The sequence below is a fragment of the Apus apus genome, chromosome 17 (genome assembly GCF_020740795.1).
Source record: "Apus apus isolate bApuApu2 chromosome 17, bApuApu2.pri.cur, whole genome shotgun sequence".
Taxonomy (NCBI): domain Eukaryota; kingdom Metazoa; phylum Chordata; class Aves; order Apodiformes; family Apodidae; genus Apus; species Apus apus.
Window position 1 is genome coordinate 6313948 of NC_067298.1, and position 24672 is coordinate 6338619.

The 24672-nt window shown below is 56.4% G+C and overlaps 3 protein-coding genes across 4 annotated transcripts; 2 read left to right on the forward strand and 1 right to left on the reverse strand.

Moving 5' to 3' along the window:
* The first annotated feature begins 733 nt into the window (after nt 1–733).
* Nucleotides 734–13963, forward strand: XYLT2 (xylosyltransferase 2). The gene is made up of 11 exons (XM_051635053.1): nt 734–895; nt 6267–6738; nt 7215–7390; nt 7711–7913; nt 8319–8399; nt 8560–8776; nt 9189–9365; nt 10238–10500; nt 10604–10799; nt 11213–11546; nt 11868–13963. Exons 1-11 carry the CDS (start codon nt 761–763, stop codon nt 12188–12190), a joined length of 2577 nt encoding a protein of 858 aa, XP_051491013.1. The 5' UTR covers nt 734–760; the 3' UTR covers nt 12191–13963.
* Nucleotides 13964–14736: 773 nt separating this feature from the next.
* Nucleotides 14737–20568, forward strand: LOC127391836 (uncharacterized). 2 transcript variants are annotated; one of them, XM_051635016.1, is made up of 5 exons: nt 14737–14841; nt 15394–15515; nt 17206–17304; nt 17718–17882; nt 19139–20568. In XM_051635016.1, exons 1-5 carry the CDS (start codon nt 14760–14762, stop codon nt 19283–19285), a joined length of 615 nt encoding a protein of 204 aa, XP_051490976.1. In that variant the 5' UTR covers nt 14737–14759; the 3' UTR covers nt 19286–20568. The 2 variants fall into 2 exon arrangements, with proteins under 2 accessions (XP_051490976.1, XP_051490978.1); XM_051635018.1 differs by lacking the exon at nt 17206–17304.
* Nucleotides 20569–20659: 91 nt separating this feature from the next.
* Nucleotides 20660–24623, reverse strand: MRPL27 (mitochondrial ribosomal protein L27). The gene is made up of 4 exons (XM_051635019.1): nt 24567–24623; nt 22447–22569; nt 21539–21606; nt 20660–21081 (listed from the first exon to the last, which is right to left on the reverse strand). Exons 1-4 carry the CDS (start codon nt 24589–24591, stop codon nt 20875–20877), a joined length of 423 nt encoding a protein of 140 aa, XP_051490979.1. The 5' UTR covers nt 24592–24623; the 3' UTR covers nt 20660–20874.
* Nucleotides 24624–24672: the final 49 nt, after the last annotated feature.

Consider the following 24672-nt stretch of genomic DNA (forward strand, 5'->3'; position numbering starts at 1 on the left):
AGACATGTGCACACACACCCGCACACCCAATACACACCCAGTCTCACACACATGCACCCCCGCACACACACCTGCACACACACACACACACCCGCACACGCACACACCCGCACACACACACACCCCGCACCCCCGCACACTCACACACACCGCACCCCCGCACACACCCCCGCACACACACACACACCGCACCCCCGCACACACACCCGCGCACACACACACACACACCGCACCCCGACACGCAGACATGTGCACACACACCCGCACACCCAATACACACCCAGTCTCACACACATGCACCCCCGCACACACACCTGCACACACACACACACACCCGCACACGCACACACCCGCACACACACACACCCCGCACCCCCGCACACTCACACACACCGCACCCCCGCACACACCCCCGCACACACACACACACCGCACCCCCGCACACACACCCGCGCACACACACACACACACCGCACCCCGACACGCAGACATGTGCACACACACCCGCACACCCAATACACACCCAGTCTCACACACATGCACCCCCGCACACACACCCGCACACACACACACACACCCGCACACGCACACACCCGCACACACACACACCCCGCACCCCCGCACACTCACACACCCCGCACCCCCGCACACACACACCCGCACACTCACACACCCCCCGCCCCGCAGACCCCCCACCCCGCCCCGCCCCCGCCCCGCCCCGCGCACGCGCCGCCCGCCCCGCGGAGCGAGGCCCGCGACGATGGCGGCCCCGGGGCGGGCGCGGAAGCTGGTCCGGCGGTACCGGCTGGCGGTGGCCACGGCCCTCGCCATCCTCCTGCTCCAGGGGCTCGTCCTCTGGAGCTCCGCCGGCCTCGACGAGGAAGGGCCGGCCGAGGTGAGCGGCGGGGAGGCCGGAGAGGCGGCCCGGGGCCTGCGGGTGGGGGGGTTGAGAGGGGAGATAACGGGGTGGGGGGGGCTGAGGTGGGTCGGGGGGCGGTGAGGGGTCTGGGGGGGGGGCGGGGAGGGGGCCGAGCGGGGTCGGAGGGCGATGAAGGGGTTGGGGAAGCAGTGAAGGGGATGGAGGGGGGGGCAGTGAAGGGGCTGAGCCTGGCTGAGGAGGGGGTGAGGGGCTTGGGGGGGGTCATAGGAGGGTGGTGCTGGGAGCGGGGGAGGCCCTGGGGGTGGGTGTCCTGCGGGGGACAGTGCCCGGGTGGGCTGGTGTGTGTTCCCTCGCTGCAGAGCTGGGAGGGGACACGAAGAGGGTGTCCCCCCCGCAGGGTGTCTGTGTGGGGCTGGCAAGGCCCTGTCCCAGGATGGGGTCCCTGGGGGGAGATGGGGGTCCCGCAGGCCCCGGGCTGCCCAAGGGACTGAGAAGGGGGACCCTGTGGCCCCAGGGGTGTCGGTTGGGGTCTGGCTTGGGGCAGGGAGCGTGGGAGCCCCAGCAGGACCTTGCGCTTCTCTGTGGTTTGGGAGATGTTGTGGGAAGCTGGGGTTGGTGACACCCAAGCCAGAAAATAGGAAAACATATGGTAATCCAGGGAGCTGGGGGGGGCACGCACAGCAGCTCAGGAAGTTTGTGGCAGCTCCTGTTCAGGGATAGCCCCGGGAAGTGCAAGGGTACAAGGACCTTTTGCAGTCTTTGGTTGTCTTTATATCACACACTGATAAAGCAAAAGGCATCACTTCTCTTTGATGCGTGGGGAAACTGAGGCACGGGCTGACAAAGGTGTTTGCCCAAGGACACGCACGGAGCAGGTACTGAGGAGGACCCAGGCATCAGGAGCACGTTATTGCCAGCTTCAAACAAGGCTCTTGATCTCTGGGTTGCTTTTTTGAATTTATTAATTTGTTGTGAGCTGCCTGCAGCCCATCCAGGTTTCCTGCATCTGGATGGACCAGTGGCTGAAGCTGGTTTCTCCAGGAGCATTGAGGAGGGGCTGGGAGTGCCTTTGTGGGCTTCCTTGGTGAATGTCTGTGTGGCATGAGAGCCCCTCACCTTGGTCACGACCCTCGTGCTCCAGGGGCTGTAGAAACTCTGTGGGCTGTTGGCAAGCCCCAGGGTGATGGTGAAGCCAGGTTTGGCAGGGACAGTGTGGGGTGAGAGCTGGGAGCTGTGTGGGGCAGGCGTGAGGAGAGCACTGGGGCTGTGTCAGAGCAAAGCCAGGGGCTGTGAGGTGAGAAGTGGGGATCTCTGGGGGGCAGGATTTCCCCTCCCCATCATGGGGTGCCTCTGGTGTGGAGGGTGACCCTGTGGTCGTCAGGTCTTTTCACAGGGCTAGAAAGTTTTCCCTGAGAGCAAAGAGGTGAGAAGGGGAACTGGGCAATCCTTTGTGGGGAGAAGGTCTTTAAGGTGACCAGGTTAATTCTCAGCCCCAGGCCTCCTCCTGGGACAGCAGATTCATCTGGCAGCCAGGAGTGCCTGACTGCTCCTTCCCCTTTCCTGTGACCTTCATCAAATCACTTTACCTGTCCTGGTTTTTCCTTCCCTCTCTGCACCACCCCGCACTGCTCACCTGCTTTTCTCTTCTCTTGTCCTGCACAACCTCAGTCCTCTCCTCAGGTCTCTTCACAAAACTGAGCTGGGCTGCTGACAGAGTTGGTCGTGGATACCCCTATGCTGGAGAGGGGATGGTTTGTGATCAGCAAGCCTTACTCCAGGGCTTGGGAAAGCACAAGCCTCTTTGGAGAAAGCAAGAACCATCCTGAACTTTACAGACAGCCCAAACCCATTAGCAAGCTGATAAAGAGTCCAGTTAACCTTTATTTCTTGTACAATGGCAAAGCTCTTGGTTTCTGTGCCCTCCTGCAGCTTCTGGTTTGGGCCAGACCTGGAGGAGCTGCTGTTGACCAGGGGCATATTGGGTAAAGGAGGAACCCTCCCAGGAGGGCCTGACCTTGCAGGTCTGGAAGGATTTAGGGAATCTTAATTGCCAGAGTACATGGCTTCTTCCCACTAATGGACATGGCCCCAGCCTGGCTTGTCTCCACCACTCTTCATAGGGAAGAGGTTCCCCTGCTTGGTAAGCTCCATCCCCTCTGGCTCCCTGGTGTGAGCTGAGCAGAGGCTGAGGGAGGATCTTTGCCCTTCACTGGAGCAGGCTGTAAACCCGCCTTGCACCAGCAGCACTGACAGCTCGCGGCCCTGACAGGAGCTTCAGCTGCACCAGAGCCACCAGCCAGTCCTCCTTGAGGTGGCCATGCTGCTTGGGTTGTCTTGCTTCTCTTTGCAAGCCCAGTGTCAGGGTCCTACAGGCTCCTTTGGTTCACTGAGCAGATGCTTTATGGCATTCAGACCAGCAGAAGTTGTATCAGCCTCCAGCCACTTAGGTCAACTGAGTTTCCTACATCCAGGAATCCAAATTATCTTGTTCTGCCTGGATCAAACACCACAATCCCTGTCCAGACTGACAGATGGCAGAGGAAATTCCCATCGGGACCTCACCCTTCACTGACAGCTTCCCTGCTGCAGGCAGCACGAGCCTGTCTGCACACAAAGGTGGAAGCCTGAGGGACCAGAACCATCCTGCCTCTGTGGTGACACCAACAGCTCCCGAGTGAGCTAATGAGCTTCCTAGAGGGCTTGGTCCACACTGGAGCTGGCACCGAGGAAAATGCAAACCCCAAAAAAGTCTCAGTCACTTCAGAAAAGTGTTTTACCCTGTCAAGTCACTTACTCATCTTCTATCTGCCTCCTTCCAGGCAGGAGGCAGCGCCTCCCTGGGGCATGTGTGTTGGTCTCCTCCATGTGCTGCGGCCTCTAGAGAAGCTTTCTGTGAAGCATCTTTTCTTCCAGCTTTGCTGAGATTCCTTAATTTTTATTTTTCCCCCCAAAGATCTGGGGGCCATCTCCAGCCATTTTAATTGTGAGGTTTAAGGCTCTCCTGCTGCAGAGGGGGAATCCTGCAGGACACCAGATGCTGTTAGCTCTGCTCCTCGCAGTGTCAGGCAGCTTGGAGACATTGGCACAGCCAGACCTGTGCTGGGGATGGGGTGCCCCACAGCTCTGTGGTGACAGCAGTATCACCTCAGGAGACCCAGGGCAGGAGAAGTGACATCTGCCTGGTGTTTGGAGTCATCTGTGTCGGGAGGGACTCATCTGGAGCTGGGAGGAGAAGGATGAGGAGACTCGCCAGAAGTGCTGTACACAAGTCTTAAATACAGCAGAGCAACGTGGCCAGAGTAGTTCTCTGCCAGGCTGGGGGGATCACTCTGCTGTGGTGCAGTAATTAGAAGCCATTGAGTTCATTAACTGGCAGTTCTGGAAAGGCTGTTGATGCTTCTAACAACTTCCCTACTGGGGAAGGCAGCCGGGCCTGCCCGTGGGCCAGGAACCAGGCTCCTTCCAGGGGGGTGTGAGCGGGGCTGGCAGGTCTCTCCCTGCAGGAACAGGGCTGAACCCACGGGAGAGACACTCTCCTGGCTTCTCACCTCCTGACTCCCTTCTCCTGTGATGCTCAGCAGAGGAAACAGGTTTATAACTCCCGAACAGATGGTCCTGCCTGGTGACTAATGAACGGTTTGCCGCCTGTCTCGGGCCGCCTGTGCCGCCTGTCTGGGCAAAAAGGGGCTCGGCTGATCCTCGCTGACGCTGATAATTTCCCCTGGGAAATTATGTGGTGGCTTGGCCCCTTCCTGGGTAGCCATGGTTTGCAGGCTGTGCCACCTCCAAAAGGGTTTTTCAGGGACACCAGAGCAGGCAAATCTTCCCAGATATTTTCCAGCCTTTGCACAGCATGGTTTCTCCTGACCGTGACCTTCCCAGCAGCTACACCCACAGGGGAGCTTATTCAGGGGGCTAATTTGGTCCCACTGTCCTTGTAAGGCATCTGCCCATCCTCAGAAGATGCTGCTGCCCAGGAATAGCCCCTGATGTGCTCGCTGCCTCCTGTAGTGGCTGGGCAGGCAGGGTTTGGAGCATGTTGTGAGATACCCTGGGGAGGCCTGGCTGGGAGCACCTGTGGTGGGCTGGGGACACATGGCTCCTGCAGGCGTAACTTGCTGGGAAAGTTCTTTCCCATGAGCGTGGCTCTCACAGGCATCCAAAGTTCCTAACTCTGTGCTCTCCCCAAAGCTGATTCATTTCTGCTCACCAGCCAGCCTGGCAGAGGTAACGAAGCATTATTAATTGCTCCCTTTACACATCCGCTTGGCTCAGTGGGAGGGTTTGTTAAAGGGATTTCTAGAGAAGCTGGTGATGGCAGCAACTGCTCCAGCCCAGAGCAGAGAGCCGGGCCCCAGGGAAGGGAGTGAGGCAGGACCTCATCCAATGCCTATCCAGTGCTTTTAGTCCCAAAGAGCATGGCTGCAGCCTCTTGGGACCCGGGCTTCCTGACAGTTGTGCTTGGGCTCACAGCTTGGTCCTGGCAGGGAGGAGCTGGTCCATTTGGCTCCCAGTAAAATAGCCTCCACCAGCCAAAGCAGCCCTGTGCTCATCTCCACTGTCCGGGGATGCCCCTGCCTACACAGGATCCCAGGGGGTGGCTGGTGCAGACAGAACCACCCATGGCCATTTAGTCTTGTGGTGAGCCTGGCGACAGGGAGCAAGACTCTCTTTCTGCATCGGAGTTGCTGTGACCCTGGGGTCTGCAAGTCCAGGTCTCTCTTGCTGCCATACAGAGTGGAACATCTCCCTGATGAGGAAAGGCTGAGGGAGCTGGGTCTCTAAGAGGAGACTGAGGGGCGACCTCATCAATGTTTATAAATATGTTAAGGGCGAGTGTCAGGAGGATGGAGCCAGGCTTTTTTCAATTATGTCCAGTGATGGGACAAGAGGCAATGGGTGCAAACTGGAACATAGGAGTTTCCACATAAACATCAGAAAAACTTCTTTACTGTGAGAGTGACAGAGCCCTGGGATAGGCTGCCCAGAGAGGCTGTGGAGTCTCCTTCTCTGGAGACATTCAAAACCTGCCTGGATGCGTTCCTGTGTGATGTGCTCTGGGTGATCCTGCTCTGGCAAGGGGGCTTGGACTGGATGATCTTTCGAGGTCCCTTCCAACCCCTAGGATTCTGTGATTCTGTGAGTGTCAGCATAGGACCATGCAGGGATGTGCTGTGGGGTCTTAGCCTGGGATTTGAGGTGGCAGAGGGGCTGTGTAACAGGCTCCTTTACTGCATGGTGGCTGCTCCAGGAGCAGCTGTCACGTTGCAGCATGGACTGGGAGCATTGAGCACCAGGGACAGGGGTGCTGGGGAGCACGTTGGCAGAAGCGGGGGAGAAAGCGGATCCAAATGAACACTGTCTGTCCTCTCTTCTGCATCCACAGGAGCGGCAGAAAAAAGCCAGGTTGCCCGAGAGCAGCGACGGCTCCAAGGACTCAGACAGCTCTGCCGGGCGCCGGGGCAGCGCCAGCCGGAGGCACGGGCGGTGGCGGGGCCGGCTGGATGGCCCCGGGGTGCTGGTGTCCAAGGTGGTTCGAGCCGTGACGGCCAGACACAAACCGGGACGCCGGCTGCCGGCCGCGCCAGACTCCTCCAGCCGGAGGAACCTGACGGAGCTGCACGGGGAGGCCCAGCTGGCTGTCTTCCAGCAGGGTGACACGGGCAGCGTGGAGGGGGCTCCGCAGCCCACCGAGAACAGCTTCACCCCCAAGTGTGAAATCACGGGCAAAGATGCCCTCTCGGCGCTGGCCCGGGCCAGCAGCAAGCAGTGCCAACAGGAGATTGCCAACGTGGTGTGTCTGCACCGGGCCGGCAGCCTCATGCCCCAGGCTGTGCCTCGCCACTGCCAGCTCTCGGGTGAGTCCTGCTGGGATGCACCTGGCCACCCCTGGGCATCGGGAATATCCCAGCCAGTTGTGTGGCTTGTGTCACCAGACTGTCCCACCTGGCTGAAAGCAGTCTCAATCTGTCACTGATTCCCAGATTACTGCTGCCTCTGTAATCCAATCAAAGCTGTGCCAGCCTCCTTAAGCTGGGCTGTTCATCCAGACCTGTGGTGCCCACAGAGTCAGAGCCAGGCCCAGCTGCATCTTCTGTTTTGAGGGGCCAGAGAACGATAGCCCTCCCACCCCCCCTTTCCCAACACATTCCTGTCAGTTTAACTTGGGGGGGTTGCATGTGCCCCTGTGGCCTGGCACTGTAGCATGATGTGGTTTGTCCAAGCTCTTTCCAGCTGTCCCCTGCCTTGCTCAGTTCTCCCTGGTTTGTCAGGAGCTCCGGGTGGTGGGTGCCAAGGCTGGGGGTGGCTGACAGCCCACTCCCTCCCTGTGCAGGCAAGGTCAGCCCCGTCATCCAGTGGGATGAGAGCCAGCTGCAGCAGCCCCCCCCCAGCAAGCCCGTGCGCATCGCCTACATGCTGGTTGTGCACGGCAGGGCCATTCGCCAGCTGAAGCGGCTCATCAAGGCTGTGTACCACCAGCAGCACTTCTTCTACATCCACGTTGACAAGGTATGTGGCAAGGACAAGGGGAGGGGGGTGCTAACAGTCCCCGTATGGGTCACTGGCACAGGCCATGGACCTGGGGCACAGGTGGGCAAGGAGAGGAGGAAGTGATTGGGTAGAGTTTGTCCTCACCGCTGGTAGAGCTGTGACCTTCACACCCCTATTTCTACAACCCCAAGGAAGCAGGATCTATCCCTGCAGGTCTGCTCTTGCTGTTCCTCTCCCTGTGGAGGTGGCTGTAAGGGCTGACCCCGGGCTGGGGCCAAGGAGGGCAGGGAACTGGGGCAATGAGTTCCCTGCAGAGCCTGAGCTGTGTTCCCTGGCAGCGCTCCAACTACCTCCATCGTGAGGCGGTGGAGCTGGCCCGACACTACCCCAACATCCGTGTGACACCCTGGCGCATGGTGACCATCTGGGGAGGTGCCAGCCTGCTGAAGATGTACCTTCGTAGCATGAAGGACCTGCTGGAACTGGCTGAGTGGCCCTGGGACTTCTTCATCAACCTGAGTGCCACTGACTACCCCACGAGGTGAGGACTTTGCTGGGGAAGGGGAGGGTGATGGAGGTGTTTGGGCTGTGTGCTGCTACAGCAGCCTTGGGAGGGGCAGAGAGGAGCAGGGAGCTGAGGGAAGATGGGGTTGGAGATTGCACCCACGTGCTGGTGATGATGCTCCAGGGCCAGGCTGGTCCCATCTCTGCAGAGGAGCCCAACCAGTACCTTGGAGGCTGTTTTTTTCTGCGGTCTGGGTGTTGCATGTGAGGCACCAGACAGCAGAGAAGCCTTGTCTGTGTCTCCCCATCGATGGGACCAGGCTTTGAGTCAACACCCACCAAACAGCTTTAGGCTCCTTGTGTCTGATGGCTCTTGCAATATGAATGTTTGCTGAGCTGCTTTACCCCTGAGGCCATTAATGCTTTTTAATTTGCACCTCAGGACCAATGAGGAGTTGGTGATGTTCCTTTCCAAATACCGAGATAAGAACTTCCTGAAGTCTCATGGCCGAGACAATGCCAGGTAATCCCAGCTCGGGGCTGAGCTGAGCTGGAGGAGCAGAAAAATGAGGGATTTAAGAAAAGAACTGAAGCAGTTGCAGGCAGGGGGGATGTTCTGGATGTAGCTGCACCCAGGAAATGGGGTGGCACCCCTGACCCCTCATCCTTGTCCCCGTGCTCAGGTTTATCAAGAAGCAGGGCCTGGACCGCCTGTTCCATGAGTGTGACTCCCACATGTGGCGGCTGGGCGAGCGCCACATCCCCGAGGGCATCGTGGTGGACGGCGGCTCCGACTGGTTCTCACTGACGCGCAGCTTCGTGGAGTACGTGGTCTACACTGAGGACCAGCTGGTGTCCCAGCTGCGCCAGTTCTACACCTACACACTCCTGCCAGCCGAGGTGGGTGTTGGCTTAGGACACAGGCTGGATTTTCTTCCCACCATGCTTAACATCTCTGTCCCTCTTCATCCCTGCCCCGGCTAGTCATGAAGGGCATTGCTGGTTCTGCTCAGGCAGCTCTGTGCCTCCCTTTTGTCCAGACTCAGGTATGAAAGGGGAGAGAGGAACAGACAGGCTGAGAGTCATGTTTATATTCAGCCCTGCTTTTGGTCCAGACTCTCCTCTGGGCCAGATAATCACTGATGTGGGTGCACAACCTCATCTCTTAGCATTGCCCTGTGCTGGGAACAGGGATCAGTTTCTGTTCTGGAGCTGTCGAGACCTGCCCTGTGTCCCTGTGAGTGGGGGGTCTCTGTTAACCACCCATCCTCCATTCCCACTGGGTGTCCTGTCCCTTCTCTGCTGTGCACAGTCCTTCTTCCACACGGTGCTGGAGAACAGTCATGCCTGCGAGACGCTGGTTGATAACAACCTCCGAGTGACCAACTGGAACCGCAAGCTGGGCTGTAAGTGCCAATATAAGCACATCGTTGACTGGTGCGGGTGCTCCCCAAACGACTTCAAACCCCAGGACTTCCTCCGGCTACAGGTGAAAAAGACCCTCCTTTCTCCTCCCACTCTGTCCCTCCCTCCCCGGCAGGCACACCCCTGCGTGCAGTGCCAGCTGCTGTGCACACCCACACCAGCCTCACCCCAGCCTGCAAGGGACAGGAGCAGGATTGGATCCCTGGCTGGGCACAGACATGTCTGTAAACGCTCGGGCAGTGGGATTATGCTGACGGTTCTGCCCAGCAGCCAGCCAGGCTTTGGCAAGCAATGTTGCTCCTCTTCCCAGACTTTCTGTCATTTTCCTGCTCTTTCCCTGCAGACCTACTACTTGGGCAACTAGGTGTTCAGGAAAACCACTCCGGGGTCTGTCCTCTTTGCCGGGACAAAGCACCTTGTGACAACTTGTCTGCCGTGCTCTCAATGTGTAGGGACATAGACTGAACAAGGGAAGTTTGGGGGAGGTACATCCAGCTCAAAAAAAAGAGAAGTCAGCAGGATTTTTGAGCAGTTCTGGGCTTGTTTACTGCAGGGCTGTGGTCCTGCAGGCTGTACTGCCTGGCCAGGGCTCCACAGCAGCTCTACTGAGTGGTGTCCCATCTGAATAGAGATTTGCTGCAAAGGAGCTAGGTGACACATGGCTGCTCCTGAGCACAGAAAGGGGGAGGCAGTGGGAGAGTTGGGAACCCATCTGCATTCCCAGTGACTGTTGTGTATGCTCCCACTGGCCCTGCTGTAGAGAATCCCATGTAGAGACTCGCTGTGCTTTGCTGCTCCTCAGCCTGTGCCCTCAAAGGGGGTAGTATGGATCCCAGCATGTTTCTTCCCAGTCTGCCTCCCTCCCAGCTGCCCCCCTGAGGTGGGAAGGTAGGGGGGCTGCAGCCAACCCTGTTAGAAATGTCTGTGCTCTTCCAGCAACTCTCCAGGCCCACCTTCTTCGCCCGCAAGTTTGAGTCGACGGTGAATCAGGAGGTGCTGGAGATCCTGGACACACACCTCTATGGCAGCTACCCCCCCAATACCCCAGCCCTGAAGGCCTACTGGGAGAACGTCTATGACCGTGTGGATGGGCTCAGTGGCCTCAGTGATGTCACCCTCACCTTCTACACAGCCTTCTCCAGGCTGGGGCTCCACAAAGCTGCAGCCGCGCCGGCAGCAAAGGCCAACAAGCTCTGCAGGTGGGGTGTTTGCCATGGGCTCAAGCCAGGTGCCAGCTGGTGGCCTGGGAAGATGCTGGTGCTCAGATGTGCAACCTGTTCCTCTGTCTGTGTCTCTCTCCAGATTTGAGCCCCAGGGCTTCCCATCCAGTGTGCACTTATATTTCTATGACGACCGTTTCCAGGGTTACCTGGTGATGCAGGAAGTGCAGAATTTGGCAACTGGACAAAGAGAGTCCCTGGAGGTGTGGATGATGCCCCAAGGAGCTCTGAAGCTGGCAGGTCATGGAGGGCAGGCAAACCGCTTGCAGAACCTTGAGGTAAATTGGGATAGTTTCCCTTACAATGCCTGCTTTCCCCCCTGGCTCTCCCACACCCAGCCTGCCCTTCCTTCTCTCCATGCAAATTGTGGGGACAGAGGAACACAGGGCTCCTGTCATGTCTGGGAACAACCTTTGTCCAGGTTTTGGCTTCTGTGTGGGGTGTGGAGCTGATCGATGGGGAAAGGGCCTGAGGGGATCTTTCAGGGGGAGCTGAGACCCTGGTGCCCAGCAGCTGCAGGAGGCATCACGCTGCTGGATTAGTGCTGGCATGGTGCAGGGAGGGTGAGGTGTGCGTTTCCTTGGGCTCCAAAGCTTGTGCCTTCCCTCCTTTGGGCAGATGAAACATAAAACCTGAGCTGCTAGTGTCTTCCTGCCCAGCATCCCACCACTCCTGCCTCCTGTCTCTCCAGGTGGGCACGGAGTGGGATCCCAAGGAAAGGCTCTTCCGCAATTTTGGAGGCTTGATTGGGCCTTTTGATGAGCCGGTGGCCATGCAGAAGTGGTCACGGGGCCCCAACCTGACAGCCACGGTGGTATGGATCGACCCCACCCACGTCATCGCCACCTCCTACGACATCTCGGTGGATGCTGAGGCCGAGTTCACCCAGTACAAGCCCCCCCTCAACCGGCCCCTGCGCCCCGGTGTCTGGACCATCCGCCTCCTCCAGTTCTGGGAGCCCCTGGGGGAGAACCAGTTCCTGGTGGTGCCCCAGACCTTCAACCGCAAGCAGCCTCTCAGGAAAGGTGAGGAGGGTGCTCTGGAGGTTGGGGCTGGGTGGGGGTGGATCCTGTGGACAGTCCATGTTTTTCCCCCCCTGGTGCTGACGGCAGGAACCATCCTTCCTGTTGGTGTTCCCTTGCCCATGCGAGCCCTCAAACCAGGCCCCTGTGGAGGACCCGTTTGTAGGTCAGATCCATCCCAAAGTCCTGTAGCAGCACCCGTCTCCTCAGGCTGGGGTTCCAGAGGGCACTGAGCCCATCGGGAGGGTGGCAGTAGGAGGGGCAGGGTGCCAGGATGTTGCTGCGCTGCTGATCCCCTCTCCCTTCTCTCCCTGTCCTGCCCAGATGACAGCAACTGGCTGCACGGCGGTCCCCCCCGCAATGAGTACATGGAGCAGAGCTTCCAGGGCCTGGGGGGAATCCTCAACCTGCCCCGCTCCAAGGAAGCAGAGGAGGAGGCGGCGCGGAAGGCGCAGCTGACGGGCAAGGCGCTGGAGGACTGGGCGGACGCGGCCATTGGCGCCTTCTGGGCTGTGGCGGATGTCTGCGGCAACGGCCCTTCTGCCTGTGCCTCCCTGGAGACCTGCAGCAAAACCTCCTGGAGTTCCCTCTCCCCGGACCCCAAATCAGAACTGGGGCCCGTCAAACCCGATGGGCGGCTGAGGTAGCAGGAGCAGCCCCTTGGGAGCCAGGAGCGTCCTCCCTCACTGGTGTGAGGGGGGCTCCGGACCGCTGTGCGATTCGTGCCGTAGTCACTCAAGGAAGAGAGAATGGGAACCTCCAGGCAGGGGGAAAGGCTCCTGTGGGGTATTTTGGGTGGAAGTGGAGGCCTGAGCTTGGTCTTGCCCATGTACCCCAGGAACGGGCACTTCCTGGCTGAGAAGAATGTGCCAGGGTGCCCAGGAAGAGCTGCTTGTTTGTCACTGCAGGTGTTGGAGCCTCAGGAAGAGTGATGGAGGAAGGGAAGGCTGGTGACAGGCAGTCTGGACCAACCTAGCACCCTGCCCAGCCCTGGGCTGGATCCGTGCAGGATCAGGCCCAGTGTGGCTGGCTGCCCCCCAGGAGGGCTGGTGAGGGTCTCTAGGGACAGGCAGAAGCAGGGTGGTTTGAAGCCTGCTGTGTGCAGAGAGCAGCTGCTGGCCCAGGGCTTGCATCTCATCCCCTCCACCCTAGCCCTTTAGTTTGTATTTTTATAAATATATATATAGAAATATATATGATGCAAAGTGCAATAGAGACAAGACCCCGTGTTTGGCGGGAAGTCCTTGTGTCTCCATCTCCCCTCAAACTGTAACATACCTTGTTCTCTTGGGTGTCCTGGTGCTACAGGACAGGGTGCTGGGTCGTTTACATTTCCCCCCCCCAATTAGCCATACTTTGTTATTGTTATTATTTTGCTGTTTCCCCATTTACCACTGGAGAGCCTCCCCCTCCTGCCCCTCAGGCAGGGTCAGTTGTGGGGTGCTGCCTGCCCTCCAGGGCAGCTGCCCAACTGTGCCAAGTGTTTGGAGCTGCTGGTCTGTGCTGTGTGACAGGGAGAGGGGGCAGCACTGGGGTCACTGTTTGAGCCCACCCAGGTGCTGCAGACCCTGCCACCTCTGTCTCTGCTTCAGCAAAGGGACGCCCTAGTCCTCTGCCAAAATGCCATCCATGGGGGCTCGTGTCCCTCATCTGTGCTCAGAGAGCTGCCCTGTGCCACAGCCCCTGCAGCCTTTTCCTTTCTCCCGGGTTAGCAGAAGCTCTGGGGATCTGCTGTGCTTCCCTGGCCAAAACACAAAGAAGCAAGGATGTGGTTCAGTTGGCTCCATCCACTCTTGGCTGTGTTCTGCTTCACTCCTCCTCCAGGGAAGCGATACAGTGAACCATCCCCTTCCACACCATCCACCCAGGCTTGGGGACTGTCTGCAATGTTCCTTTCTCCAAGACTGACACTGCATAGAGAAATCTGGGATTGATTTTCACCCTGAAAAGACACTTCACATGTGCCATCTGGGACTGCAGCAGGAACTTGCCTGAAGCCTGGGAAAGGATATTGCCCTTGTGGAGGGCTGGGGACAATCTGGAGACCCTCTGGCCCAACCTCTCTGCTCAAGCAAGGTCAGCAGGAGCTGGTGTCTTGGGGCTTGGCCAGGTTTTGCTGTCTCCAAAGATGCGTGCCATCCTTCTCCTTCCTCCAAAGCCCAAGGGTTCCCTGCTTGCCCAGTCTCCCTGGTTTAAGGATGCTGGTTGGTTGTAAAATGGATGGGATGGAGACCTTGGTGCATGAGGGCATCCCACCTGACCCCTCGTGAGGTGCTCCGGGGCTTGGGAGGGGTGAAGAGATGCTGTGCAGGGCCTGGCCCCACCACGCGGTGGGACAGCAAACCTCTGTGGTCAGAAGCATTATGTAAAGTTGTCTTAAATATGCAACATGGCCCCAAAATATATCTATATCTCTACGATCTGATGTGTTGGGTTTTTGCAGCATGTGCTGGGAAAGGGTTGTCTTGAAAAAAAGGCTTCAGGAGGGGCCACTCCTGATGCTGGTGAGGGTGTAAATCCCTCCTGGGCTTCTTCACCGGGGTGATGTGCAACTCTGAATCGAGCTACAGAGCCCGGTCGGAAGGGGGCGGTTGCAACTGCCCGGCGAGCGCAAACCCGGGCTGCAAGCGGGCTCCCTCCTGCTGCTTTTCAGCAGCCGGCCCTGAGGGCTGAGCGTTTACATTGCACATCATAGAATCATAGAATCATAGGGGTTGGAAGGGACCTCAAAAGATCATCTAGTCCAACCCCCCTGCCAGAGCAGGGTCACCTAGAGCACATCACATAGGAACGCATCCAGGTGGGTTTTGAATGTCTCCAGAGAAGGGGACTCCACAACCTCTCTGGGCAGCCTGTTCCAGTGCTCTGTCACTTAAGTACAAATGTTAATTAGCTAATGAACGCAGACCTCCCGCTGCCTGCTGGCAACCGCCCGCAGCCCGGCCCCGCGTTCCCGCCGCGTCGCCACAGCAACCGCCGGCCCCGCCTCCTCTCCTTGAATGGAGCCGGTCCCGCCGGCAGCCAATGGGAGGCGAGAAGGCGTGGTTGTATGGGAAGAGGCCACGCCCCCCTCGGCGCCCGAGTGAATGGAGCCTGGCCCGCTGGCGGCCAATTGGAGAGAAGGAGGCGGGGTCATGCTAGTGAAGCCCCGCCCCCCCGGCGTGGCCCCGCCCCCCGGCGGTGCGGTGCGGTGCGGGCGCTGCCGGTGGCGGCGGGATGGCGCAGCCCGGGGAGGCCTCGGGGCACACGGCGGCCGCGGCCATGGACGGCAACGTCCTGGCTATCGTCATCGCCGCGAGTGAGTGGCGGGAGGACGGCGGGGCTGGGAGCGGGTGGGGGTGGCTGACGCGCGGGATCAGCCTCCGCTGTTGCCTCCCCCGGGGAGCGGTCGCTGCAGCCCTCGGTCCTTCTCTCCGGGGCCCCGCTGGTTCCCGAGCGACTTGGTGCTGCCAAGTGGGCTTCGTGGAGTGGAGGAGAGCGTGGGTTGGGTGGGAGCCGCGGGTTGCCGGAGCGCCGGCGAAGCGTTGCCCTGCGGAGGGGGCGAGTGTGAGCCCAGAGCTCCGGCCCCGGGCGGGCGGCGGTGCCGGGGTTCTGGGCCCCGCGGGGCTGAGCCGGGACGGGGCTGAGCCCCTCTGGCTCCGTGGCTTGTTCCTGCTTTCGTGAGGAGCGATGGGTGGTGTTGGGCACAGTGGGGCTTTCGGCGCCCGCAGGAGGGGCCGTGGGTGAGCGCCGCTCATCTGGGGCTTTTCTAAGGTGCACTTTGCTGAGAGACCCAGAGGGCGAGGAGGGGAGGCGGCTGAGAGGCCCGGGGGCCACCCGCTCATTCACCTCTTCTTCCTTCCCCTGGCAGCCGTGTCTTCATCGGTCTTCATCGTGGCCATCCTCATCCTGCTGCTGCTCCTGTACCACCGGGACCCCATGTGCTGCCAGTTCCTCTGCTCCTGCCGCTTCTTCCGGACCCCCAGCCAGTATGTGAGTGTCCCCCCTCTACTCCTGCTTGCCAGTTCCCGGCCACTCTTGTTCCTTTGTGCTGGGCTACCCTCCTGCAGCCTGCCTGGGCTTGCTGATGGACACACAACCTCCCAGCAGAGCCGGGCTCCGTCACCTCCTTGTTCTTGAGATCTACCTACCCAACCCTGTCTGGCTATGCTGGCAGGGGTAGTGTCTGCAAACCCGGCAGTAGCAGGTTCCCCACGCAGCTCACGGGGGGCTGTTCTCCTCCCCCAGCACAGCCGTGTGTGGGGTCGGGCTCCGCTTTACAGGGAAGGGGCCCAGAGGGGAAGGGGGCTGGAAGCTCAGGGCAAAGGCAGACAATGCCGCTCACATCCCCGGCAACTGGCGCTCTTGTGCTCAGCTCCCGGGTGTGGAGCAGCCAGACACAAAGCCCTTTCACTTGCATCTGTAATTTCCTGCGGCTGGCTTTCAAGCGGGGAAGCCTGCGATGGAAAAAGAGCAGGGTGTCCAGCCAGGGCTGCCTTTGTGGTGGTAGCTGCCTGGGGAAAGCTCAGATTCCAAAGGCTGCAGGGAGGGCTGTCAGTACTGCTGCAGAGTCCCTGGGAGAAGAGGGGGCATCCAGCCTCAGCAAGCTGGGGGTTGAGAGATTTGTGCAATCAAAGGCATATTTAATAATCCAGCACGGGCTGGGAAGTCCCCTGCAGAAATCACAGCAGGAATGAGCTGTGCTCATGGTGTCCCTGCCTGCTCTGCTGCCTTTCCATGGCATGGGTGGGGAAGAGGGCTTGGACACGCTGCTCTCCTCACCCTGAAGAGCTGCTCCTAGGGGCTGTGCAGGATGTGCTGTGAGTTGCAGAGTCTTCCCTGTGCTTGGGCCTGGCTTTTGGGTGGGTGGTTCAAGGAGACAGTATCTTCTTGCCTTTAGCAAAGGGCTGTGTGGACAGATGGATGTGGATATGAAGAACTATATATGGAAAGGGAACGTCTATATAGGATGTATTTCCATCAGAAAAAGCGAAGTGGTTGTAGTGATGTGAGGCAGCTTTCAAGCTGGTATAGTTGTGCTGGTTTTGCTAATACAAAGAGCTGCATCCCCAGCCAGCCCAGCTTCCTGCAGCTCCTCGTGGTTCCCCCTGTGAATCCCTGGTGGCTCTGGGAGTCTGTGGGCTGTTCTCTGCTGGCAGAGATGGGGTTTTTCTGAGAGTGAGGAATAGCCTGCAGCTCGAGTCCTGTTTCTAGCTGCTCAAGTCCTGGCTCTGGCTGCCCTCCTTGAGAAGGATCTCCACTGTTGTTGAATTTAGCTGGAGCAAGACTGCTCTGGAACAGAACAGCTATTGCTCTGCTGATTTGCTTGCTACGTTATCCTGAAATGACTGCCTTGATAGATATGCATTTACAAATTCTGTAACCCTGAGCATGTGACTGAGCTCTTATCTACACTAGCAGAACAGTTGGGTTGTTGTTTTGTTGTCACCTGAAGAGAGATTGTTCAGCTGAGTCTGAATGGAACCCTGTCCTAGGCACGGGCAAGCCCTGCACTGCCTGGTGTGGATGTGCCTGAGCTGCTGGGCAGGGGTTGCATGAGCTAAACAGGCAGAGTTCTGCTTCCCAGGCTGTTCCTATGAGCTGGCTGAGCTCTGCTCACTCACTACCGGGTGGGATGTGAGGGATTTTGGTTTTGCTCACATCTCCCTGACCCCCATTACAGGACTGCCCCCCTCCCTACTTCAGCAGCAACCAGCGCCTGGTGGGTCCCCAGCGCAGAGCGTCGCGGCTGGAGAGCGCGGCTGAGAACCCTGCCCTGCAGGTGATGGGAGCTGGGGGGGCAATGCTGGCAAAGATCCTGGTGATTTTGGGAAGGGACTGTGGTTATGGGGACCTGGGGGAGCTCTTGGGTCACAGGGAGGAGGTGCTGGACATCAGAAGCAAATTGAGGAAGTGTTGTAGGTGTGTTAAAATGGGAGGGGAGGCGCAGGGATACTGCAGAGGACGCCACAGTGCCCTGAGGTGTCTGGGAATGAAGTTCCAGGCAGGTAACTCAGGATTTGCAAAGCAGGTGTAATTAGCTCCTGGGAGGGAGGAGTTCCTATTCTGGGGTTCAGTGAAGGGCACTCACAACTTTGACTCCCAAAATAGCTCGAGGTGGCACCAGGCCATGCACTTCTAACAAAGCAAGCTACTGTCACACTGACCTTTGTCTTCTGGGCTGGGCATTTCCAGGGAGATGAGCTGTTCTGTGTGGGACCCCCCAGCAGCTACCAGCTCCCCTCCTGGGAGCAGCCCCGCCTGCCGAGCTACGAGAGTGTGCGGAAGAAAGATCGTCAGCGGGAAATCCACCAGATGATCGCCGAGAGGTTTGGGCTGTGGGCAGAGCCTGCCCAGGAGGTGAGCTCTCCCTCTCCTGCAGCAGGGTGCTGGCAGAGGGCTGGGGGCAGTTCCCCACTCTGGTCTATATCTGGGCCTTGCTTCAGCAATGAGCAGTAGCTAAGGACTCTGTTCTCTGATAGCCTTTATCTCCGGGAAGGGCGGCACAGAGTGTACCAGGAGGCTCCTTTGCTGTACATCTGTGCTGGTTAATGATCCATCCCTCCTGGTGCAGAAATGCCTGTGCTGGGAGGCAGGGCAGAGCTGCTGATGACAGGGCAGGCAGGCCCCTCGGATCATCTGCTCGGCAGCAGTCCAAGCTGGGAATGTTATTTTTAGATGTTAGGCTTCCATGGTTTCTTGCTCCCTGCAGGACACCTCTGGGAGGACTCGCTAGTACCTTAAAGTGTTTATGGCTTACTTATAAGCAGGAGGGCTCTGCCTGTTCTGACACTTAAGATCTGCACTCCCAGAATAGAGAAAAGCCAAGTAGGTCCTGTGGCAGTCTCCCAAGAGATTCCCATTGAACAAAGAGACCTCATTGACTAAAGCAGAACAGAAACATTTGAAACCCCGAGTAGCACACTCAAGGTTCACCGATTTACCTGGATTCTGGGCTCTTAAAGCTGCACCATAGTTTGTCATAGTCAGCACTTGTTGCTCCATGTTTGAAGCTGTAAATAATGATACCTGCCCTAAAACCAGAGCACTGAGGGCACAGGACAGTAAGACCCCAGAGATGGGTAGTGGAGGAACAGCAATGGGAACTCTTCCTCAACCTGTGTCACTCCTGTCACTTGTTATGGGAACAAAGCTAGCCTAGCTCTGCCAGAAAAAAAACAACAGCCCAGAGGTTCCTCTCTGCTGCTGTGCAGTGAGACTTGCTGCTTCAGTGGAAAGCCTGAAGGTGTTTGTATAAATCCCAGTAAGTGATCTCTGGTCAAAGGAAACTGAACAGTCCTATTTTAATAGAAGTCAAGTCTTTTTTGGCCTTGTGACAAGTAGTGACAAGTCCTTAAAGGGAGACAGGGAAGAGTAGGAGCCTGGCACAGAGTGTGAGGGAATGTGCCTCTCCAGTGGATTTCTGTCCTGCTGTGTTACAAACCAGTGTTAAGAGCTGATTCTCCAGGTGCTCACCTTGTGACTCTGAGGACTGCAGGAATTTAATTTCAGGCTGCTGGTGGTTGTGAGCCTTGTCATCCGCTCTGTAAGAAGAGGTGGGATAATCTCCTGGTTATTTCTGCTCAGCGGTAATGCTCTTCCTCTCTCCTCCGTAGATGCCACCTCCCTACGAGCATGCTCTGAGGCATCCTCCAGCTTTCTCAGGAACAGGAAGAAGCTCAGAGACCCTGGACAGATGTGGGGTGTCAGACCCTTTCCAAGCCCCTCTCGGCTACCAAACCCAGCGAAACACGGCCGTGTAAGGCCCCGGCCTCCACGTGCTGCTGCTTCCCGCGCTCAGGGACACAAGTGCCTGGGCCATGGTGCTCATCCGCAGGGAGCGGCTGACCTTGGATCTCCACCCGGATTCACAACCAGCTGGGGCACAGGCAGGTCAGACCCAGCTGGTGGAGACATCCCTCCCGCTGCCCTAGGACACTCATGGAGCCACCGCCAGGTATCGCGCTCCGAGCGGAGCAGCTGGGATGTCTGCTCCTGTTCTCTGGAAAACGGGCTGTTCCCAATGGCAACGGACCAGCTGGTTGCAATGCCAAGGTGGTCTGCTCAGCCAGAGCTGCTCCAGGCAGCTGGTGTCATCTTACCTCTGTGAGGCAAGTGCTGCCTGGCATGCCAAGGATCAGGCCTCAGACATTGATTTCTCAGGTTATGAAGTGTTTACTTTATGGGTGTTATCAGGTTCCAGGTGGGAATTCTCACCTCTGAGTGGCAGAAGGAATCCGCTGTCAGAGCACCCATCAACACTCTGATCCAACAGTCCTCTGCAACAGGGGACAGTTTTGTATGGGCTGCAGATCATGATCTGGGGGCTCCAGGCGTTGTGTCACCTGCTGTGTGCACATACTGACCACCAAGATGAAAGATGCAACGAGCAGGCTGGGGAAGGACAGGAGAAGCACAGACAAAATAGCTGCTCTCCATGAAGGACATCAAGATGGACACACGTGGCTGACCAAGTTCACCTACTCAAGTTCTGCAGAGCAGGCAATCTCATGTCAACACCAGTGTCCTTACATCAATTTTGATGACCTGTTTTCTACTGCAGAGCTGATGTTTCAAATTGTTTACAAACCTGTAGATAAAATGAGATCAGTTTTGCCACAGGGGATTTGGGCTCCTTTCTTTCGAGCAACATAAGCTTGAAAATGTCACAGAATGACTCTGGGAAGACAAAAGGATAAGCCTTCTGGGTTCTGGCTTTATGATACACCCCTGGCCATTGAGCTTCAAATACCACCCCAGGCTTGTGCATCTTACCAGGCATTCTAAAATGAGTCATGAGTTAGCTTTACAAGTGTGAACCTGCCTGATGTGACTAGTAAATGGAACACTTTCAGATATCAGAGTTAATCACTGAGGAGTTAGAAGGAACAATCTGGCTTCCTGGAATGCACAGTTAGGTGCAAGTGGAAAAGGATCCATCCCTCTTCTGCAGTACTTTGAATTAATATACAAATATAACAGCCATGTCTAAAAATAGGCAGAGGGAATTATTAGTGGGACAAGTACTGACATAAGAGTGATTGTAGGGAGAACTCATCCAGTGGCACAGCAGGTTCTCCAGAGGAAGGCAGCTCCAGATACTAAATAAGTAACAGATTCAGTGAGCAGGCCAGGCCTTCAGCACCCCACAGCATTTATTACACAGTCTCACAAACACCAGCAGGTGATCCCAGTGCCTGAGCACTGACCACAAGTCCTTTAGCAAGACAACAGAGTCCTGCACTGGTATCTTCAGAGCTAGTATATTCCTGATCTTCGATGCCAGTCCAGCTGGAGTGGTCTGTCTGTTCCAGCTGCTTCTTCCCATCTGTCCCCATGTGAGGCAGGAAGCTCAGAGCATGGTGACCAGTTTAAAGCTTCCTACTTCTGTGGTAGGGACAACACTGATAAAGGTTTTATAAAGAACTGCTCCTCTGGGTAGACGACAGATCACTTCCCTGCTCTCGCTGCTGCGGGGTGGGGGTATGTAGACCTCTTTGGTGTATCTCACAATCCCATCCTCCAGGGCATAGAGTGTCTTGTTACGGCCCATCCCCACCTGGAAGAGGATGAGGAGTGTTAGAAAGGAAAGGCTGGAGGTTCACCACTAAAGCATATCTGATCATTCATCTGCCTCGTTTTGATATCTTGGCTTCAACAGCATCTGTTGCTTTTAAAATAAAAGAAGACCACACTACTTGCTTCTGGCAATCAGTATGGTGCTCATTACAAGGAAAGGGATAATAAGTCCACCTTGAAGCCCAAGAACCCAGTTGGATTACAGAAGTGTTTGGGTTATCTATAAGTTTCAGTCCTCCTTGGAGTCACACGGGCACAGGTGTGACTCTGAGCAGGCTCTGTGACTCAGAAATACCAGCTAATGAAACCAACTCTCAGGATCACAAAGACAGAGAAGAGCATTAAGAACTTGCTTGGAAGAGAGGAGGCACTGAGAACAGGACTCTTGCAGGCTGCTGTTCCCCGAGACCCAAGGAAGAGCTGGAAAAGCAACTTACATGAGCCCCGGGATGCCAGCGAATCAACCGCTGGGTCGCCAGGATGTTCCCTGCGTGCACAAAGGCCCCTGAAACACAGACAGAGTCGAGTCAGGCTGCAGGGAAACAGCTCCCCAGAGCCATGGCACAACTGAAATGCTTCCAGCACCTCCAAAACCCAGCCTTCCGTGGGCATTTTCTAAGGAAAAGCTACTTCAAGTGCTAAAAGCATCTAAAGAAAAATACTGCTGGCAGGAAATAAAGGGCAATTGATGCACAATGGCAAAGAGCAATTCTGGTCTTTGACAGGATTACTTCTGGGGTACGAGGCATTTTCTGGCTGCTGAAGGAATTGGTTTAATGGCCTTTTACACCAGGTATGTTTTCATCAGCCAAGCTAATAATTATGAACACTCAGCTGCAAGAATCTGTACTTTGGCTTCTGCTAAGCTGCATGATTCTCCCTTTTGTAAGCATCCAAAATGCACAGCTTTTCACCATGGCGTGGGGGGAAAGTGCACTTCAGCAGGGAGGTGTCCCACAGTGCTCCCTCCTCCCTGCTGCTCATGAGAGCCAGAGGGAGAATCAAAGTGCATCTTGCATTTGGGGAACAACAACCCCATGTGCCAGTAAAGTACTGCTGGAGAGCAGTGTAGGAGAAAGGAACCTGGGGGTCCTGGTGGACAGGAGGATGACCATGAGCCAGCAACGTGCCCTTGTGGCTAAGAAGGCCAATGGCATCCTGGGGTGTATTGGAAAGGGTGTGGTTCGTAGCTCAAGGGAGGTTCTCCTCCCCGTCTGTTCTGCCTTAGTGAGGCCACATCTGGAATATTGTGTCCAGTTCTGGGCCCCTCAGTTCCAGAAGGACAGGGTGGGGAGAAGCTGTGAAGAACCCAGTGAAATGCAAACTGAGACTCAGTCAGACCCACCTTCTACTTTTTTGAATCCATAGCGCTTCCCAGGGCTGCGGCCACCTAAATTTTTGGAGCTGCCCCCACTCTTTTTAGATGCACATCTGACAGCAACCAGGCTTGTCTGGGGGGGCGTTAGAACTAGGTTGGGAGCAAGAACAACAAAGACATCAGCTGAAAAATAAAAAAAGCCTGGTACACATGCTTTCTTTTTGCAGGTTTAAAGGGTGTCTATTAATAGAGGTTTTAACACTGAGGATGAAAGAAAGTTCTGAGGGGAAAAAAAGTTCCTCCAAGATAAATGCTAGTTAGACCACCATGGCATAGAAAAGCTGGGGAGGAACTTTTTATAAGGGCTTGTAGTGAGAGGACAAAGGGTGATGGATTAAAACTGGAGGAGGGGAGATTCACGTGAGACATTAGGAGAAAATTCTTTAGTGTGAGGGCGGTAAGACCCTGGAACAGGTTGCCCAGGGAAGCTGTGGCTGCCCCATCCCTGGCAGTGTTGAAGGGCAGGTTGGATGGGGCTTGGAGCAACCTGGTCTGGTGGGAGGTGTCCCTGCCTGTGCAGGTGGGTTGGAACTGGATGATCTTTAAGGTCCCTTCCAACCCAATCCAGTCTGTGATTCTACGAAGTCCCCTGCAAAGGACCACATCTCAAGCACTGCTGCTGCCCAGGGAGGAGTAAAACTCCATGAAATGATGTTAAAGGAGATACCCAAATTCCTGTTCCAGCAAATCCTGGTAGAATGAGGTGCAGAAGTTACAGGTTGCTGTGGATTTACCTCATATCGCTTTAAGAAAGGACAAGTTATGATCTTTGTTTCAGTGTCCCCTTGGATGGAACAGCAATAACTTACTCAGTAATATTTCAAAATCTTACAAATCTGAAGACTCCAGCTCAGGACTATATATCAACATATACAGAATTCCTATCCTGAACATCCTACTTGCAGCACTTTGTACAAATTCTGGAGTTACAATCAGGACAATTCAAGCAAAAAAAAACCCAAAACAAAACCAACAGTTGTTACAGTCACTGATTGTCTCTGGAACACAAAATATTCTTCACAACACAAACTTCCTTGAACAAAGCCACTGACAAAAAACACACTGGTTTTCTTATTAAGAAAGCTGACCTTCCAGTGAATGTCTCTGTTAAAAATGATTGAGATATAATTAGTTCTCTTTAAAAATCTCTGCAGAACCTCCTTTTATGCAGCTAGCAGGCAAATCCAATTTTTCCCAATCCCTCTATTCAACCCCTTAAGCAGCAGGTCAGCATGGAACAGTGGTTGCCATAACATTCTTCTTATCCCAAGTAAAAACCACTGGATTAACTTAATCTTCATTAAATGTCAGAGATACTCAGCAAGCTGGAAATATTGTTGAGAAAAGGGAAATTGCTCTATAAAGAACCATTAATTTCAGGAGCTTAACTATTAAGTAAAAGAAAAGCTCTGAGAATTGAAAAGCTAAAGGGAAGTAGGCAATGAGGAACAAGTTACAGTTTCAAATAGGGGAAGGCTGAAACAGTTTGTAACTTGATTGAAATCGCGCTGGAAATCAGTGGAACAACGTCACAAATCTGATATCCCATCGAAGGATATTTCTGCCTGTAACATTTCTGGATTTAAAAGGGTTTTTTTAAGGCCTCCCGACTATAGCACTGTGCAAGGAGAGAGCAGCACCCCCTCGCTGTCTGGTCTCTACCCAGCATCCCTGAACGCTGTTGTTCCAAAGAGTATTTTTTCACCATGAGGGCCGCCCGGCAGCAGCACAGAGAACTTGTGCAGTCCTCATCCTTGGAGATGTCGGAGCTCAGAAGGGACAAAGCCCTCAGCACCTCGGCCCCGCTTCAGAGCGGGTCGCCCTGTAACCCCGAGGCCCCTTCCCGCACCAATGACGCTGCGATGCGCTCGCGCCAGGCCCTGGATCCCGCCCATTCCACCACAGCTCCGCCTCAGCCTGAGGTAAAGGCGAAGGCCTCGACCTCGAGCTACCGCCGGTGCCCTCCCCCCGCAGCAGTGCCCCCCCACCCCGGGGCACCCCCTGTTCCTCTCAGCCCCCCACCCCACGGCCGGGCCCCTCCACCCGGGGGCGAAGCCAGAGGTGCGCAGGGCTCTCCCCTCACTCACACAACAGCCGCCGCAGCGCCGCCATTTTCCCTCGCGCCGCCTCCTCTTCCGGCGGGAAGGCTGGGAGGAGGGGGGGGCGGGGGCTGGGGTTAGAACCAATCAGCGC

Bases quoted from the DNA above. Each gene is read 5' to 3' on its own strand.
- MRPL27 (XM_051635019.1), bottom strand. From the start codon at position 24,591: ATGGCGGCGCTGCGGCGGCTGTTGT. The intron at 21,607-22,446 runs GTGGGTCTGACT...TCTGTGTTTCAG, and splicing joins TGGATTCAAAAAAGTAGAAG to GGGCCTTTGTGCACGCAGGG. The intron at 21,082-21,538 runs GTAAGTTGCTTT...ATCCTCTTCCAG, and splicing joins GCTGGCATCCCGGGGCTCAT to GTGGGGATGGGCCGTAACAA.
- XYLT2 (XM_051635053.1), top strand. From the start codon at position 761: ATGGCGGCCCCGGGGCGGGCGCGGAAGCTGGTCCGGCGGTACCGGCTG. The intron at 8,400-8,559 runs GTAATCCCAGCT...CCCCGTGCTCAG, and splicing joins CATGGCCGAGACAATGCCAG to GTTTATCAAGAAGCAGGGCC. The intron at 10,800-11,212 runs GTAAATTGGGAT...CTGTCTCTCCAG, and splicing joins ACCGCTTGCAGAACCTTGAG to GTGGGCACGGAGTGGGATCC.
- LOC127391836 (XM_051635016.1), top strand. From the start codon at position 14,760: ATGGCGCAGCCCGGGGAGGCCTCGGGGCACACGGCGGCCGCGGCCATG. The intron at 14,842-15,393 runs GTGAGTGGCGGG...TTCCCCTGGCAG, and splicing joins GGCTATCGTCATCGCCGCGA to CCGTGTCTTCATCGGTCTTC. The intron at 17,883-19,138 runs GTGAGCTCTCCC...TCTCCTCCGTAG, and splicing joins GGGCAGAGCCTGCCCAGGAG to ATGCCACCTCCCTACGAGCA.